The sequence below is a fragment of the Malaclemys terrapin genome, chromosome 3 (assembly GCF_027887155.1).
Source record: "Malaclemys terrapin pileata isolate rMalTer1 chromosome 3, rMalTer1.hap1, whole genome shotgun sequence".
Classification (NCBI taxonomy): Eukaryota; Metazoa; Chordata; order Testudines; family Emydidae; genus Malaclemys; species Malaclemys terrapin.
The window spans coordinates 134,380,606-134,397,933 of record NC_071507.1 but is presented as its reverse complement, the minus strand read 5'-3'; the positions used below and the strand labels follow the sequence as shown (position 1 = coordinate 134,397,933).

Genomic DNA, 17,328 nt, shown 5'->3' with positions numbered 1-17,328 from the left:
GATGCAGACTCATAGCCAGGCTTAGCATATTTGGGCAGGCCCTATGAAACAATTCCCTCTGCTTCTACATCCTTCCCCTCAAGAAACACCACCACAACCATCCATGCACAGAGTTGGTTTAAAAACTGTGGGTGGGGGGGGAGCAAGAGGATTCTTAGAGAGATCCTCCAGATGTGACTGACTCATTTTTCACACAAAGTTGGTATATGTGTAATCTTTCGGCACTCTCTAACCCCAGCTGCAGAAATGTAACCCAGCTGCTTATTCTGTTCAACTCTCCTTATTAGTATATACAGGTTTCTGTTTTCAAATTCATCTGTCCTCGGAAAAGATCAAGAAACTTTAAACACAAATAAAAAGTGTTCTTTAAATTTCTCTCAATTTACAGTTTTTCTATAACACCCATCAGTGCACCACAATCTAAGTGCTTTCTGAATTTGGGGAACACATGGTTGAAGCTCAAAGGCCAGTTCCCAGTGGTTTATTTCCTTGTTGGGAGAGAAATGAGTAGACAAACATGCAGGATTGCAATCCAAGTCTAATTTTATTGGCAAGAATCTACACTCTCCAACAGGGATTTTGAGATAATTTTGATAACTCACAAATTTAGTACAACAGAACTTCAGGTAAGCAGCTGTCTTCAGGTTCTGAGCCAGGCTGTCGTCTTAAGTCTTCACCAAATATATCAAAATCTCCTGACAACCATATGTTCCTGGGCTACTTAAGAAAATCACCCCTGCTCCAGCTAGGTCCTGCTTGCTCAACCTCTCTGAGTTTGGACTCCATGAGTAAGATTTTCAAATGTGCTGAGGGCTGGCCTATCTCTCTATCTCTACTGAAGTCCATTTATCAAGTTCACTAGAAGGAGTTGGGTGAAATTCTTGCCTCTTTAAAGTTAATGGCAAAACTCACATGGAATTCAATAGGACCATGATTCCATCCCATGTCTACTGGTGCTGGGACAAGTAAGTTGCCCTCTTCTGTCCAGCTACTCTGCAATACGAAGGAAACACAAACACTATTAGAATTTAATAAATCTCCCTCTTAAAATGCAAATGTTCTTCAGGAGTTTTCATCTCTTGCTTGTACACCTCTACCCTGATATAACGCGACCTGATATAACACAAATTTGGATATAACGCGGTAAAGCAGTGCTCCGGAGGGGTGGGGCTGTGCACGCTGATGGATCAAAGCAAGTTCGATATAACGCGGTTTCACCTATAACGCGGTAAGATTTTTTGGCTCCCGAGGACAGTGTTATATCGAGGTAGAGGTGTATTTATGGCAAGTGACTTTAGACTTAGAGTTACCAATTCATCAGTGAGCTAAGTTGTATCTACAGTGGCTATTAAGCCTTTCTACAGATTCCCATTCAGATATTTTTGTCAATAATACCATTGGTTTCATATCTTTATTGCTTTTGTTACACTACCTAAGCTGTTTATTTTACTTCCATTATAAGTATTTGTTAAAAAAACCTTTTCAAACATGCTATGACAGAATTTGGTTCACCAAAGCAGGTAGAAAAGAGTTACTGTTTGCACTTTACACCCTCTCTCAGTGATATTCAATCTGGTGTCTCAGTCTCCCTCTAATTCAAGCAGCAAACTGAGGTGCAGAGAATAAAAAATTAAGTAGTTGAGAGAGAAAATGAAAGATTAGACAAACAAGGTAATTGAATCAAATGGACAAGGACTATACTATTAGATAAAATTGGGTGGAAATAATCAGAGTTGATCAGTTCAATATCAGTTATGGGCATGCATGTAATTATATGTATATATGTAATGCATGCCCATAACTGATATTGAGCTGATCAACTCTGATTATTTCCACCCAATTTTATTTTATATATATATATATATATATAATTTATTTTATATATATATATAAAAGCATTGCCTAATACAGAGAGGGGAAACAGTGAATAAATTATTGATTTGTACAAAGAGACTATAGCTCAAGTCCATCTAAGCCCTAAATTAAATGTGTTCTGTTAATATAGCTCAGTTCTCAGTAGACAGGATACCACTATGATTATGCACCCTTTTGAAGCAGAATAAAAGAGCCTAAAAAGAGTTTCAGGAACACTTAGGATGATAAAAGTACACTAGGATTCATAACATACTCTCCCCTTGGATTTCCACAGTGAGTCTGAGGAACTGGATGTGGTTGACCTTTCCTGCCCCCCAATTTTAGCAAATAGTGTCAGTGTTTAATCCATACCTATGCAACATATAGGTCCAGTGATAGTAACTTTGTCTACATGCCTGATTTCAGCTGTCCAATCCAGACTAGAATTATTAGTAATTTTTTTTACTAAACAGCATAAAAAAAAAGTATGATCCAGCGCTTAGAGCTGTTTGATTTTGGGCAAGTCACTGGTTTTTTCAAATGTAAAACGCTTACCTATCTCACAGAGATTTTAGGTCTGGGCCTTAATGATTAAAAGTCAAATTCAGCAAAATGCTTAAACATGTGTAACTTATTATTTATTGTTTGTATTGTTATAGCACCTAGGAGCCCCAGTCATGGACAGGACCCCACTGTACAAACACAGAACTAAAAGATGGTCCCTGCTCAAAGAGATTACAATCTAAGTTTAAGACAGGAGACTACAGACACACAGATGGGGAGCACGTGTTCTTAAATCAATGAAATTAAAGCATGTTCTTAAAGTTAAGCATAAGTTTAAGTGCTTTACTGAATCAGGATCTAAATGTCTGTAAAGTGCTCAGAGAGCCTGAGGTTTAAAGCACTACAGAATTGGTAAGTGTCATTATAGTAGAATATGACAATAGTGAATGTTCTAACGTGAGGAACAAACAATCCTGATGGATCAGCAGGATCTTAATACCTTAGCCAACACAGCAAGAATAATTTTTGTACATACAGTGTGTTTGCCCGACTCTCTTTCCTGTTACAATCACAAAATGCATGTAGTCCAGCACTACAATTTACTTGACCAACAGATACCACATCACTGTTTCTATAAACAGTTTCCACTCTCCGGTGGTCTACCAGACTGTGTCCATCTCTTCAGCAATAAAGGAAAACATAACAGGTACTTTCCCTCTGGGAGAGAGATGCAGCCAACAGCTACAAAATGGTCACTTTAGGGCTGCAGTTGCTTGACTCTGCCAGATTTAAAGGGCCATCCCCAGAGAGGCTTCTGGGGAAAATGCTGTCCTGAGGAAAGTTACTACGGAGTGCTATTCTCCTTCTTAGTGCAGAAGAAATGGCACATTTTCACAATCTCTCACAAATTATGTTCTGAAACATTTAAGAAAGCAAATACTATTTTCAATTTTTATTAGTAACTTCCATTAAAGTATACTTGGATGATTTGCTATTAATATTAAAAAATATAGGTAGGATATTTGTCACAGATAAACTGCATATATGGATGAATGTAATCTATTAATTGGTGCATGGGCCTAAACTCCATGCAGGGGCCATAAATCTATATGATATCTCAGGCTAGGGGAGTTTGTATTTGGACTCTTGATTGGATTGAATGGTGTGTGAAAGTGCTTGTAGCTGGCCAGCTCCCTATTGACCACCTATCTGAGGAGACTCAAAAGAGCTCTTTATTTTAGCATAAAATTTCCTTCTTGCTATCAGGTGACAGAATATGAAGAAGTACTCATTCCTTCGACAAATTATTAATTATTCTCAAACTGTGCCCATTTTCTGGAGATCTACCATCTTTAATGAGGGAGACACGGGGATGTGAAGGCCTGTGTTTATTTGAGAATAGCAGAATGCCTGGGGTTAAAGTTTAACTTGAAGGCTGCTGTTGGCCCCTCCCCAGTGATTACATTATTAAAAAGTAGAAGGGGCAAATACAAAGAAACAAACAGATACCTGCAATGCAGCTCTGAAGATTTAATCAGTGCCTAAATTTACGGTATCTTTATTTTCCTTGGCTAATACAGATAGTAAAATAATTATTATGCTGTGTTCTGGTATAGCATACTTAATCTGAGAACTTCTCAGTTAAGCTTAATGACACTACTAGAAGATATATTTCCCCATTTCACAGATAGGGAATCTGAGTCGCAGAGATTTAGCGATTTGCCCAGAGGTTACACAGCAAAGCCAGGAGCACAGTCAGCAATATATCCCTCCAGATCTTCCAGTTCCCAGTCTCTAATTTTAACTACTAAACCATTCATATAATTTTTAGTATGCAATCCATAGAAAATAAACTGGCCTATGCTTTGATTAGGGTACTGCTGTACATCTTATAGAAGGCATGGTTGTTAGGTAATTGCAAGTCACCCTAAATAATTATACCACCACATCAGAATCAATAAAATACATAGAAATGAAAAATACACAAATACTGCAAACAGCACATGTTGAGCCTCAGTTATCCCAGTAACATTGTATACAAACATTTCATGAGTACTTTAGGGAATTTATTAACACAAACAAAATCATAATGAAATGTATTAATCTCAGCTAGGAATATTGTATCTTAAAAAGTTTTCTGTACTATAGTTTACCTACCCCAGTGAAATGTTAATCTTACCTATTTTCAAAATGCCATTTTCAAAAGGTTAGCTCTCTCTCGAGAGAGAGATACGGTGAGTGAGGTAATATCTTTTATTGGACCAACTTCTGTTGGTGAGAGAGACATGTTTTCGAGCCACACAGAGCTCCTGCACTGACATGGCTACAAATACAATTTAGCTCTCTGACATTTCACTCCTGTATATGCTAGGAACTGGAACCGCTTTCAGCAGTAGAGCCCCTTGAACAGGTGTTGAAATGTGATAGTGTAGACCAGACAACTATATTCAGTACTTTTTAGTGAAGCAAGACTGATACACCAATCACACTTTCTGAAACTGTATTAAGTGCTAGTGTAGACCACACACAACCATTTCCGGTAACGACTCAGGGGCTCCCTCAGTTTAGGCACTCAGGCACCCCCCATCCCAGACACCAACTCCCCATAACCCCCCAGCCCAGACACCCACACTTCCTATCTCCCATAACACCCCCCAGCCTAGACACTGTACCCCTCCCCCCCAGAGTCCAGCCACCGGGCATCTCCCCAGCCCAGATACCTGCACCCCTTATGCCCAGACCCCAGGAATCCAGAGAAACATCCTGATGTTGGGTCCCGGGGTTGTACAATATTTCCTGTATGCTGCCTCCTTCCTTCAGGACATGCTGGGAACTGCAGCTGCTGGGAACCCTCCAGCTCAGAGGTGAGCAAACTACGACAGGCCTGCGGGACCGTCCTGTCCGGCCCTTGTGCTCCTGGCCGGGAAGGCTGTCCCCCCTCCCCCGCAGCTATGCCGCCATGCGGGCAGCGCTCTGGGCGGTGGAGCTGCACGCTCCTGCAGGGCAGCGTGTCTGGCTCCGGCTGACTCTGGCTCTGAGCAGCATGGTAAGGGGGCCAGGGCCGGGGGGTTGGATAAGGGGCACGGGGTCCCGTGGGGCAGTCAGGGGACAGGGAGTGGGAGGGTTGGATGGGGCAGAGGTTCTGGGGGGGGCAGTCAGAGGACAGGGAGCAGGGGGTTGGATAGGCATGGGAGTCCTGGGGGGCCTGTTAGGGGGCAGGGGTGTGGATAGGGGGTCAGGGCAGTCAGGCAACAGGGAGAAGGGGGTGGTTGGATAGGGGGTGGGGTCCCAGGAGGGGGCGGTCAGGAGACAAGGAGCAGGGGGGGGGGGTTGGATGGGTCGGTGGTTCTGAGGGGGGCAGTCAGGGGACAGGAAGTGGGAGGGGCCAGGCTGTTTGGGGAGGCACAGGTTTCCCTACCAAGCCCTCCATACAGTTTTGCAACCCTGATGTGGCCCTCGGGCAAAAAAGTTTGCCCACCACTGCTCCAGCTCCTCCTCCCCCTGGCAGTGTCTTGTATTTGTGAGCTGGAGAGCTCCAATAGCCCCTAGTGGTGGCGAGGAGCTCTGCAGCACCAATTCTGCAGGAGGGAAGGGAGAGATTTAGGTACCTAAGAATGGGATCCACAAATGCTAGCAAACTGAGTGGGGAGTGGTCAATAGGAAATGCTAAAGAGAGCGGTGTGGCCTACAACCTGCCCACTCAGCGAGTTAGTTACTTAAGTCTGGGCTGGATGGAGCATCTATCTCTTTGAGATTCTCAGCTGCAAACAGTCTCCTAGAGTTAGACACCAAAGCTGTTTTTTTAAGAAATGCTGGAAGGAGGACTCACTTTATACATTTTAGTCCAGTGGTTAGCGCACTCCCCAGAATGCAGGAGATCTGGACTCAATTACCCCTTCCCCCCTTTACTTGATATGGAGAAGAGATTTGAATTCTCAGGTGAGGACCCCAGCCACTGGGTTTGGCATATTCTGGTGTGGGTCCCTCTCAATCTTCTTCTTGTAGCTGTTCCAGTATATATGAATAGTTAATATGGCTTGAGACAGAGAGAGAGAATGATTCTATAGCCCAGTAATTAGGGCACTTTCGGACAGGTGGGAAAACTAAATTAAAAAATCTTGTCTCCACCTCAGGCTCAGGGGAGGAGAATGAACCTTAGTCTTCTACCTTCTGGGTGAGTACCCTAACCACTGGGCTGAAGATTACATAAGGTACACCCCTGCTTCCTCCTCTGACCTGTTCTGTGAGTTTAGGCATGCTCTGAGCATGCCTACTGGAGAAGGCCCTGCTTGCAAATTGATAGGTGGGGAGATGCCTAGTTGAGGAATGCAGCATGGTTTAGTTGTGAGATAGGCGCCACTTGTGCTCAGTGGGAGAGCGGCTGCTGCCCCGCTCCCCCCCAGCTACGCTACTGGTGCCTGGGTGCCTAAACTGAGGGAGTGGTGCGTATGCTTACTGGCAGAAACTCAGGCACCTAGGGATTTTAGGTATCTAGAATCAAGCAGTAGCCGAACAAGGATTTTGAGGATCCCAGTGGTGCCAAAATGTTGGATTTAGGTGTCTAAAGTGGCAGTTGGATGCCCAAGTCCCTTTCTGCATGTAGTCAAAGGTGTTTTTCATCCTTTAGTAACAGGGTTCCTATGTTAAAAATGCAACTACAAAAATAATAAATTAAATTGCCAATGGATACAAATGTCAGAAAAACAAAATGTCTTTTCCAGAATACCGAATGTCTCTTTGCCAAGTTAGTGCGCTCTTTAATATGGACAATTTATTTAAATTAGAGCTTGTTCACACTACAGCTTTTAAATTAGGGCCTGACCCGAAGTCAAGAAGAGTTTTCCATTGACTGCAGCAGGCTTTGAATCAGGCCATTAACTCCTAACCAGTTAGTGGCATGGTTGTTTCTAAATATATTTCAGTCCACACACAATGTGGCTAAAAGTCACATAGCAAACATGATAGCTAACAATGTTTTGACTTTGTCAAAGGCCTAGGAAGGCAAGTGGGTGCTTCTTTGCCAGTAAATGGTTCAGCATACTGGCTTTCTGAAGTAGAGACAGGACTTCCTGAGTTACCTGTGTATTTAGTTTGGCTGCTTATCCTTCATCCCAGCACTCTAAGGTGTGACATCGCAGTATGCATTGCTGCATATACTGCTGCTATAATCCAGAGGGCCTGAAGGACACGTAAACAATCAACAACTGAGGAACTAGATGGTTACTTTTCCCCAGAAAGCACCAGGGAAAGCACATTAGGCAGTGTGGTAGGTATGGAGGCATAAATATGGCTGAGAGGCAAAAAGGCTGAAGTGTAAATACAACTCATGTTGTGTTTGTGTAACTGCAATATGACAGAATCACAACCTCATTACAAAAATATGGTGGTACTTGAAATGTGGGTAAAACCTTAGTTATTTTACTCTTACAGGAATCTGGCAGCTTAAAACTGCATGGCCATTTCATATATCACAGGGTTCAAATGTTAAATAATTTTGAATGCCTAGTTCTTGTGTACTACGGAAAAATATTAAACATATTTAGAACAGAAATTACCAGATAATATCAAACATGCCATCATAGACTATGTGTACCAACAGCTACAACACGTGTTGTATCAAATCTATTGTTTTTTCTATTTATAAAATGAGTTCAAATAAGGTTGTCAATTTTATATGAAAGTACAAGGGTAAATTAAAATTGTTTCAAATTCATTCATCCATCCTTCTAGATGGATAGAATATAAAGGACCCAGCACTGAAATACACATTACCATTACTTTCACATTTATACTAAATATTTAAGGAATGGCGCTGCAACCCATCAGGCATTAAAAACAATTAGAATGTTTTAAATAGGTTAGTCTGGCTCTGCTACTGTCACACAATTTCTGTTATCACTCACACCATATACAAAAATATAGAAACACCAACAACTTTCATGTACATGTGCTGATTTCTCAATACTGTACATAGAAGAAATATTCAGAAATAGTCTATAACAATAGGAGAGGAAGAAGCCAAGTTCTCAAACATCATCCTTACCCAGGCAAAACACCCATTACAATCACCAGGTGTTTTGTTCAAGTAAGATGTGCAGAAGCAAGGTTCTGTTTTGTATTTATGTTTCCTTATAATTAGAAACAGTAACAGCAGTAAGATGGGTGTTGGATGATAGTTTTGGCATGTTTGAAATGATATTGGCCTGAGGCAAAGTTGTGAGACAAAAGCACCTAAGTGTGGCTGAACACTTCTGTGCTATGTTAGACATGAAAAGTTGTTTTAAGAAGTTTCCTTAGAGACACAAGAATACAACTCTAAACTCAATGTTTAACAGTTTGCACACTAATGCTTTCCTAAGCCATTAACAGGAGCAGGTGAATTAAAGAAATGTGGGAACTCACTGTAACCTATGTTTGGAAGGGGATGGGAAGAGACGGCATGCTCTAGAGTTGACTAGGACAACAATTCTGTTCTGCAGCAACATTTGGGGTTTCAAATTTGGTTTTGTTCTGCATTTGAACAAAAGCAAAACCTTTCAAAAGTTTTAGTGAAAATGGACCTGTCAAAATCTCCATTTTCTGACCAAAACTGTGTGCGTATGTTTTGTGTCCCTATCCATCCCAGCGTTTACTGCACTGGCCTAGGACGTGGGAGATCCAGGTTCAAGTTCCTGCTCTGCTTCAGAGCAGTTTTTCATCCCAGATCACTGACTAAGGCAGAACAGATACCTGAACCTACATCTCCTACTTTGCAGGCCAGTGCCCTAACCAGCAGACCTGCTCAGTTTCTGTCTCTCTGATGTAAACTTTGTCAAAATTGATACATCTTCACAAAACATTTCAGTTTGATGAAACTGTATATTTCAATGAAATTTCATTTGATCGAAAATGTGACCAGCTCTAGCTTACTCTCCCTATCCTGTAGCTGTGTTTACACTGGGCTTGGTTTTTTTTCTCCTAAGAATTTCACATTATTTCTACCAGTGATTCACCTCCAGTGGAAATGCAAGTGTAGGCAGGGCTCCAGGCAGTAGTCGGCATTTTAAGCACCATTTCCTCTAACGCTGCTCACAGTAAGTACGAAACTAAGGTTAAAACACCAGGGATCACTGGCATCTTATCTGCACTAGGATACTCACCATGCTCCCACTGGTGGAGAAGACAGGAACAGGGAAATCTTGGCAACAAAGCCTAGTATAGACAAGGCTTTAATTCTAGGGATTATGGTGATCCTGAAAGGTGCTAAGCACTTCCTGTGAGGCAGTGGGTACCCTCAATTCCCTCTAGAGTTAATGGCCAATCTACATCACATCATTTTATTGTGTTTCAACATGATTATGAGTTAGATAAGTGTTGGTCATCATCATGTCAACAGTTAGTATAGACCAGGACAAAACTGTGTTTAACATCATGAACACTATTTGTCTTTGACTACAGTTATGGTTAGCATTGTGTCTTTTAACACAGATTCCAAAGCCAGAAGGGCCCATTGTGATAATCTACTTTGAGCTCCTGAGTAAAAATCACACTTATTTGAACTTCCACAATACTCTTTCAAAAATATATTTTCTACATAATTAAATTAAAGGGATTTAGGAATACATTAACACGAATGATGCTATCACAGTGCAGATGCAAGCTGCAACAGCTATTACATTTTGTCCTTGTAAGAACTTCAACAATTACTTTTTCTTGTAAGGAAGCCTCAGAATGCTTAGAATTGTAATCTTCACATTTCATTTTATATTTTTTTTTCTCAGCAACAGGGCAATTTAGCTCTCAGGCAATCCTGGATCTAAAAACATCTGGAATAGCTGAAGTTTTTTTTAAAATGAAAAGTGGTAAGACTATGTTCAAATTGTTCTTCAGAACACCAGAGCATAATTAGTGTTTTATTTCTCTGTCATTTTAATCCAATGTTCAAAAGTTAATTAGTTTAGACAAATTATTTTCCTCTGATTTGTATTTATTTATTTTATGCACACTTGGTATTTTGCAATACATAGTCAAAAAGAAATGAATTAATTTTGTAAAGTAAGGTAAACACCACAAGTAGAATAAATGTCTTTTTAACCCATTTCTTCTGTCATCTGTATATTAACAGATATTGACAAATCAAAGTGATGGAACTATTAGCAATATAAAGAAGTTGAAATTAATAAAATACAATTGTACAACATCTGATAGTATTAAGACATTAGCCGGTCCAAAATGATGTCAGAATAAAATAGACTTAATTTACTAAACAAAAACAATCATTGCATAAATATGTAACTCACTTCTCTTGACAACAAAAGCAAACCAGTTTCAAGCTAGTAATATAAGGCATTAGAAGACTTCCCCAGATGAAATTAAGCCATTTAAAATATAGGGCTGATGACTCTAACCTTTGCTCAAGAGTAATCTTTACTTGCATGAAAAGTGCCCATATCAATGGTATAAGCAAGGATTATTCACATGAGCAAAGGCCAGAAGATGGAGCATGAATTGTGTATTAAGATTATAAATATGTGCACAACAGAGCTATTGGCAGGCTGCATATCAGGCCCAGAGAGTCTTGCAATACTCAAAGCCAAATAAAAAAATAAACAAATTGAATATAGTGCATCCAACTTATAATTTGTGAAATGGAACACAATATGAGGGATAGGGAAGGAAGCACATTTTTTAAATGTAGGTAGGTATTTCCAGACTTACATAAAATGCACAAATCTCAATGAAATTAAAAGTTAAACGTACAGAAGATGCTGAGATGACTACTGGCACTAGTAAAAGCGGACCCCAAAATGAAAAACAGGGTCTTCAGGCAGAATGTAGATGCCCTAGTTGATGGGCTAGTCATCCTAGAAAAAAATAGCCCACTTAGATGAAATTTGTCCTTTGAAGGAAAGTAAATACTGTTGAATTAGTGGCATGGAGAACAATTTTAGGGTATAAAACTGTTTTTAGAAATATACAGAAATACATGACTATGTACTTTGGATTACTGACTGCATTTGCACCAGGACCAATTTTATACAGTAAGTGGACACTGGCCTCATATGCTCATGTTGCTAAGAGCTGGTTGGAGGCCTTAAAATGCATCCCTGCAGTGTTGCTCAGCTTTTCCAAACAGCCATATCTTAAGTTTCTGTCAACCTTTCCCATGTAAGCTTTTAAGAGTCTATTTTCTGTGGGGGCATTCAGTGACTTTTTGCTAGGTAACTCCCATTAAAACTAACTGGAGTTAGCATGGAACCTCACTCACATATTCCCAATAGTATTTTATAAATTGGCTACAAATCACCATTCTGTGATGAAAATAATAAAAATATCAGACTGCAAGTACTTTTTGGGGCATGGAATATGTGCACTGGTCTACAATTTTTGAGAAGTCATCTGCTTCAGAGATAAAATGTGCTATTTATTATGTATTTTGATGTGCTGAATTCAAATATGACAATTAAAACAACCGATTGGCTTCTGTTTCTAAGATATTTAAGTTTTTACATTTTATGTCTATGTATATTGTGTAGATAGTAGAGTTTTAATCATAAATTGTAAACCTAGGTCTTTTCATATGTTTATGGTTGTTTTACATGATAATATTTCACCTGTCCTGTTTATGTAACACTTTAAAAATCAGCAAAAGGGTTATATAAATAAAATTGATTATGAAACAAAAGGCAAAACTATTATGTACATAGTTTAGTCCTATTCAGTGTCTACTCGGCGCTTCTTGGCTTGTCTCTTGTATTCATTCAATGGAGCATCTCTTGTCACTGTCCAGCAATAGTCTGCAAGCATTGATGGGCTCCATTTGCCCTGATAGCGTTTCTCCATTGTTGCAATGTCCTGGTGAAATCGCTCGCCATGCTCGTCGCTCACTGCTCCGCAGTTCGGTGGAAAAAAATCTAGATGAGAGTGCAAAAAATGTATCTTTATTGACATGTTGCAACCAAGGCTTTTGTATGCCTTGAGAAGATTTTCCACCACCCACCTGTAGTTGTCTGCCTTGTTGTTTCCGAGAAAATTTATTGCCACTAACTGGAAGGCTTTCCATGCCATCCTTTCCTTGCCACACAGTGCATGGTCAAATGCATCATCTCGAAGAAGTTCACGAATCTGAGGACCAACAAAGACACCTTCCTTTATCTTAGCTTCACTTAACCTTGGAAATTTTCCACGGAGGTACTTGAAAGCTGCTTGTGTTTTGTCAATGGCCTTGACAAAGTTCTTCATCAGACCCAGTTTGATGTGTAAGGACGGTAACAAAATCTTCCTTGATTCAACAAGTGGTGGATGCTGAACACTTTTCTTCCCAGGCTCCAATGACTGTCGGAGTGGCCAATCTTTCTTGATGTAGTGGGAATCTCTTGCACGACTATCTCATTCACAGAGAAAACAGCAGTACTTTGTGTATCCAGTCTGCAGACCAAGCAAGAGAGCAACAACCTTCAAATCGCCACAAAGCTGCCACTGATGTTGGTCATAGTTTATGCACCTCAAAAGTTGTTTCATGTTGTCATAGGTTTCCTTCATATGGACTGCATGACCAACTGGAATTGATGGCAAAACATTGCCATTATGCAGTAAAACAGCTTTAAGACTCCTCTTCGATGAATCAATGAACAGTCTCTACTCATCTGGATCGTGAACGATGTTGAGGGCTGCCGTCACACCATCGATGTCGTTGCAGGCTACAAGATCACCTTCCATGAAGAAGAATGGGAAAAGATCCTTTTGACGGTCACGGAACATGGAAACCCTAACATCACCTGCTAGGAGATTCCACTGCTGTAATCTGGAGCCCAACAGCTCTGCCTTACTCTTGGGTAGTTCCAAATCCCTGACAAGGTCATTCAGTTCACCTTGTGTTAGGAGGTGTGGTTCAGAGGAGGAGGATGGGAGAAAATGTGGGTCCTGTGACATTGATGGTTCAGGACCAGAAGTTTCATCCTCTTCTTCGTCTGACTCAAGTGAGAATGATTCTGGTGCATCAGGAACCGGCAGTCCTTCTCTGTGGGGTACTGGGCGTATAGCTGATGGAATGTTTGGATAATGCACAGTCCACTTTTTCTTCTTTGACACACCTTTCCCAACTGGAGGCACCATGGAGAAGTGACAATTGCTGGTATGATTTTTTGGCTCTCTCCAAATCATTGGCACTGCAAAAGGCATAGATTTCCTTTTCCTGTTCAACCACTGGCGAAGATTTGTTGCACAAGTGTTGCAGCATATGTGTGGGGCCCACCTCTTGTCCTGATCTCCAATTTTGCAGCCAAAATAAAGGTGATAGGCTTTCTTAACCATAGTGGTTATACTGTGCTTTTGTGATGCAAAAGTCACTTCACCACAAACATAGCAGAAGTTATCTGCACTGTTCACACAAGTACGAGGCATCTCTGCTCACTTTGGCTAAACAGAAATGTGTCCCTTTGCAAAATCAAACACTGACAAATAAGAGAGCACGACACTGTATGATTTCTAGAGCTGATATCGGGCAATTTGTTAAGCAGAGTGATGTATGATTTGTTATGATTACATCATCCATGACTTCTAGGAATAACATGATGCAATTCATATCATGTATGACGCAATACCAGCTTCAGATTGCATCATTCATTGTTTTGCCTAAAAAGCAAGTACTGTCCAAACCCAGTCATAGATTTATTCATAGATCCAGTCAAAGATGTATTTTAGTCATTTCTGGTTTAAATGGAGATCCCTTCCCTTTATAACTCACTTATCCTCTGCCATTCCCAAGTCAAGGGTCGTATATACTGATCCAATAGCATATCTTGAAAACTAGAGCCACTCAACAATTTTAAGCATCATTTTCGTTCTCAGTGACCCAGAATTAGTAAAGTTTGAGTACATTTATTTCAGAAGCATTTTGGCTGTAGAGCAGTGAAAGTCATCAAGTCCAGCCCCCTGCCTTCACTAGCAGGACCAAGTACTGATTTTTGCCCCAGATACCTAAGTGGACCCCTGAAGGATTGAACTCACAACCCTGGGTTTAGCAGGCCAATGCTCAAACCTCCCCCCCACACACAATAATGTTGTAACATTATTCAAATATTAATGCTGCAAAAGAAAATAGAACAAATCATATTAAATCACAAATATTATTTTAAGCTTTCTTTTTTAAAGTGAATTAGTGCTCAGTTCAGATGTTGGCTTTGAAAAGCCTGAAGATGCAATTCTTTATCCACAAAGCAGGATAAATATGGGCAGCGAGCTTCCCCACATTCCCTGGGCAACTGGCTGTGCCTCAGCTGTGTTCTGGAAGGACCACCACTAAGGATGAGTTTAGTCTTCATGTCCATTTATTCCTTGATCTTTCTATCAAGAATGTCAATGAGAGGAGCCACGAAGGCCCAGATCCTCACATGTACTTAGGCTCCTAGCTGCCATTGAAATCAATGGGAGTTAGATGCTTAAATCCCTTTGTGGATCTCATCCTAATACCATATGTAACAGTGGTTTGATGTGGGCACCTGACCTGTAGGAACGAGGCTGAGACTGTCAACCATTTTACATAGGTGACTAGACAGTGGAGAGTTTGTAATAATTTGCAATCACAATCATAAAGCTATTATTTTAAATTTAGCTCATGTCACTTCAAAACAAGGCTTACATGCAAAAATTTGTCACATCAAATTGAAAGAAAAACTGGGGAAGCAGAATGGTTCACAGAGGATAACATCTACTGAAGGAAGAGGAAACAGATTGGCAGCTGCTCCACATATCCTTGCTTATTAGCCCTGACCTTTCGCTGGCAATAACTCAACCCATAGCATCTCCCCCAAAAGATCCTACTAGAGCAAAGGATGGCAGCCCATACACCTCATGTCCTTTTTTCCATTTGAAGTCAAATTCAGTCTGATACCACTTTGGTTACACTGGTTGCAATGAGCTGAATGTTTCTAATGTAACAAATGACTGTGGTTTCATGAGAGGTTAAGCAGCAAGAAAAGTTGACCCAGAGCAATAGTTATCCTGTCTATGCCTCTAGTAAAAAACACAGAGAAACAAATACTGAAAATATTATATTGTCTCAAAATCCAATACTTTTCAAAATTCTCAATGAAGCATTAGTGGGTTTTTAAGGTAGACATACAAAGCGCAATCAGATTTAAAATACTAGTATACAAAGATAAGGATTTCTATATTAAATCCTGGGCCTAAGTTTCATATTATATAGAGACACTATGACCCTACTGTACAATGTAATTATGGTAATTTTTAGCACATTAGAGAGCAGTATACTGGAAACATGTAATTTGTTATCAAATTGTTTTATGCATAATACTATCCAAAAATATCTACTCATGTTAACCTATGCTAATAAAAAGTGCTGCTTCTCACCAAAAAAAAAAAAAAAAAAAAAAAGCCTCAAACCTTTAACAGAAACTTCCTTTAGGTTCAACAAGTGAGTCTGATTTTTTGGGGGCTGTCTTTTTAGACTGCAAGTTTCTCAGGGCAGGTATCATTGCCATCTGTGTCTTGTTCAGCATGGAATCCATTGCACTAGATAATAGATCTAATGTTCTCATTGTGGTCTTTAAGATGCATCTTTTCTGATATTCAGTGAGAGAGAGAACCTCCTGCTTCACCCACAATGGGTAGAGAGAATAGTGTTGCTTCCTGGACCTTTGCTTGTACATTTTTGACAAAAGGAAGGGTGTAGTGTACTCTAAAGTCTCCTAAAATATACAGAAGGTATCTTTACCCATTCCTGGCTCCTGAGGAAGGAGCAGATTGGGTGAAGGGAAAAGAGGATCTTTTTATGTCCCAGAAGGCCTCCTGGAAGGCAGAGGTCAGCAGGCTGATAGATGGGTTTAATTGGGATGAAAAAGGAGTTCTGAGCCTCCCGGTGTGCACCTTCTCCTCCTGTTTTGGTCCTGTGAACCAGTGGACAGTTTGCCTGGTTAGAGATGGTGGTCGCAACAGAAGAAAGACACTTCTTTGGGATAGGGGATGAGTTCAGGCAATAGACAGAGCAAAAGAAGCTAGTCATGAAAGGGACTATGCCAAATCCACAGGTCCTGTGTCACTGTCTCTCTCTCTTTAAAGGTGTTACCATCATGATGATCTACATAGTAGTAGAGATCTCTTTCACCCGTAAGATAGAGACAGACTGGTACAGGGGAATAGAGTGCAAACTACCAAGAAGCGCAGAGCTAGCTATATTCAAGGAAATGAGGAACAGTTCATTCCAGACTAGCAGGTTCCTTCTTGCAAAAAAGAGCTTTGTGAAGAGATTCTGTATGGTGGTAGGGATGGAATTCTTCTCTCACAAACTGCAAAGTACTAGTGGACCTGCTCAACAGCAGCTTCAGGATAGCAGCAGCAAACACAGCTTCTGTTTTGATCCTCCATGGGATGAAAGATGTTTGACCAGTAGATTCTCAGAGTGATGAATCTACTACTGGCCATATTTTCTCCCCCCTAGCCGTAGAGCAATAGGGTAACGACCCTCTCATTCCCCACAAAGTGGAACCACAACATTTCTTCCCATTTGGTCTTCCCCGGTTCTTTTCCATGATTGGACCCCAAGGTAACACAATTATTACAATTTAATTTAACAAGTGTGGCTAGTTTTAGAAGTAATTACTGAAATCGTTAAGCTCTTAGGATTCTGATTAAAAGAAACCCAATGAGGCAAGATTTTATGCAGCTGTTCTCCCTCTCTATACTTCATCTATAAAGAGAAATATCAATTCTGGCAAATAGATAGAAATTTAGACACAAACAAAGATGTGCAAATTAATAGGCTCCCTCTTCACCCTTAGTGACACAATCAATGGGAATTTAAATTAAATACAAATTAAAAGCTTAAATTTTATATTTTTCACAGAAGAACAAGATGGCAGCATTTCAGATAAGATGTATATTTTAAGTAGCTCAAAACCCTAAGAGTGTGTTTCAATTAACTTGAGAACCTTAAAAAGGTCAAATGGGTGTAACATTTCTCTTAAAAATTGT

General features: G+C 40.3%; 1 protein-coding gene across 2 annotated transcripts in view; it reads right to left on the bottom strand.

Moving 5' to 3' along the window:
- Positions 1-542: 542 nt before the first annotated feature.
- The window catches only part of FBXL4 (F-box and leucine rich repeat protein 4), a 97,897-nt gene continuing 81,111 nt past the window's right edge, over positions 543-17,328 (bottom strand). For both annotated transcript variants that reach the window (XM_054022504.1, XM_054022505.1), the window contains exon 8: positions 543-993. In XM_054022504.1, the coding sequence (XP_053878479.1) occupies positions 989-993 (5 nt within the window). In that variant the 3' untranslated portion in view covers positions 543-988. The remainder of the gene's footprint in view (positions 994-17,328) is intronic.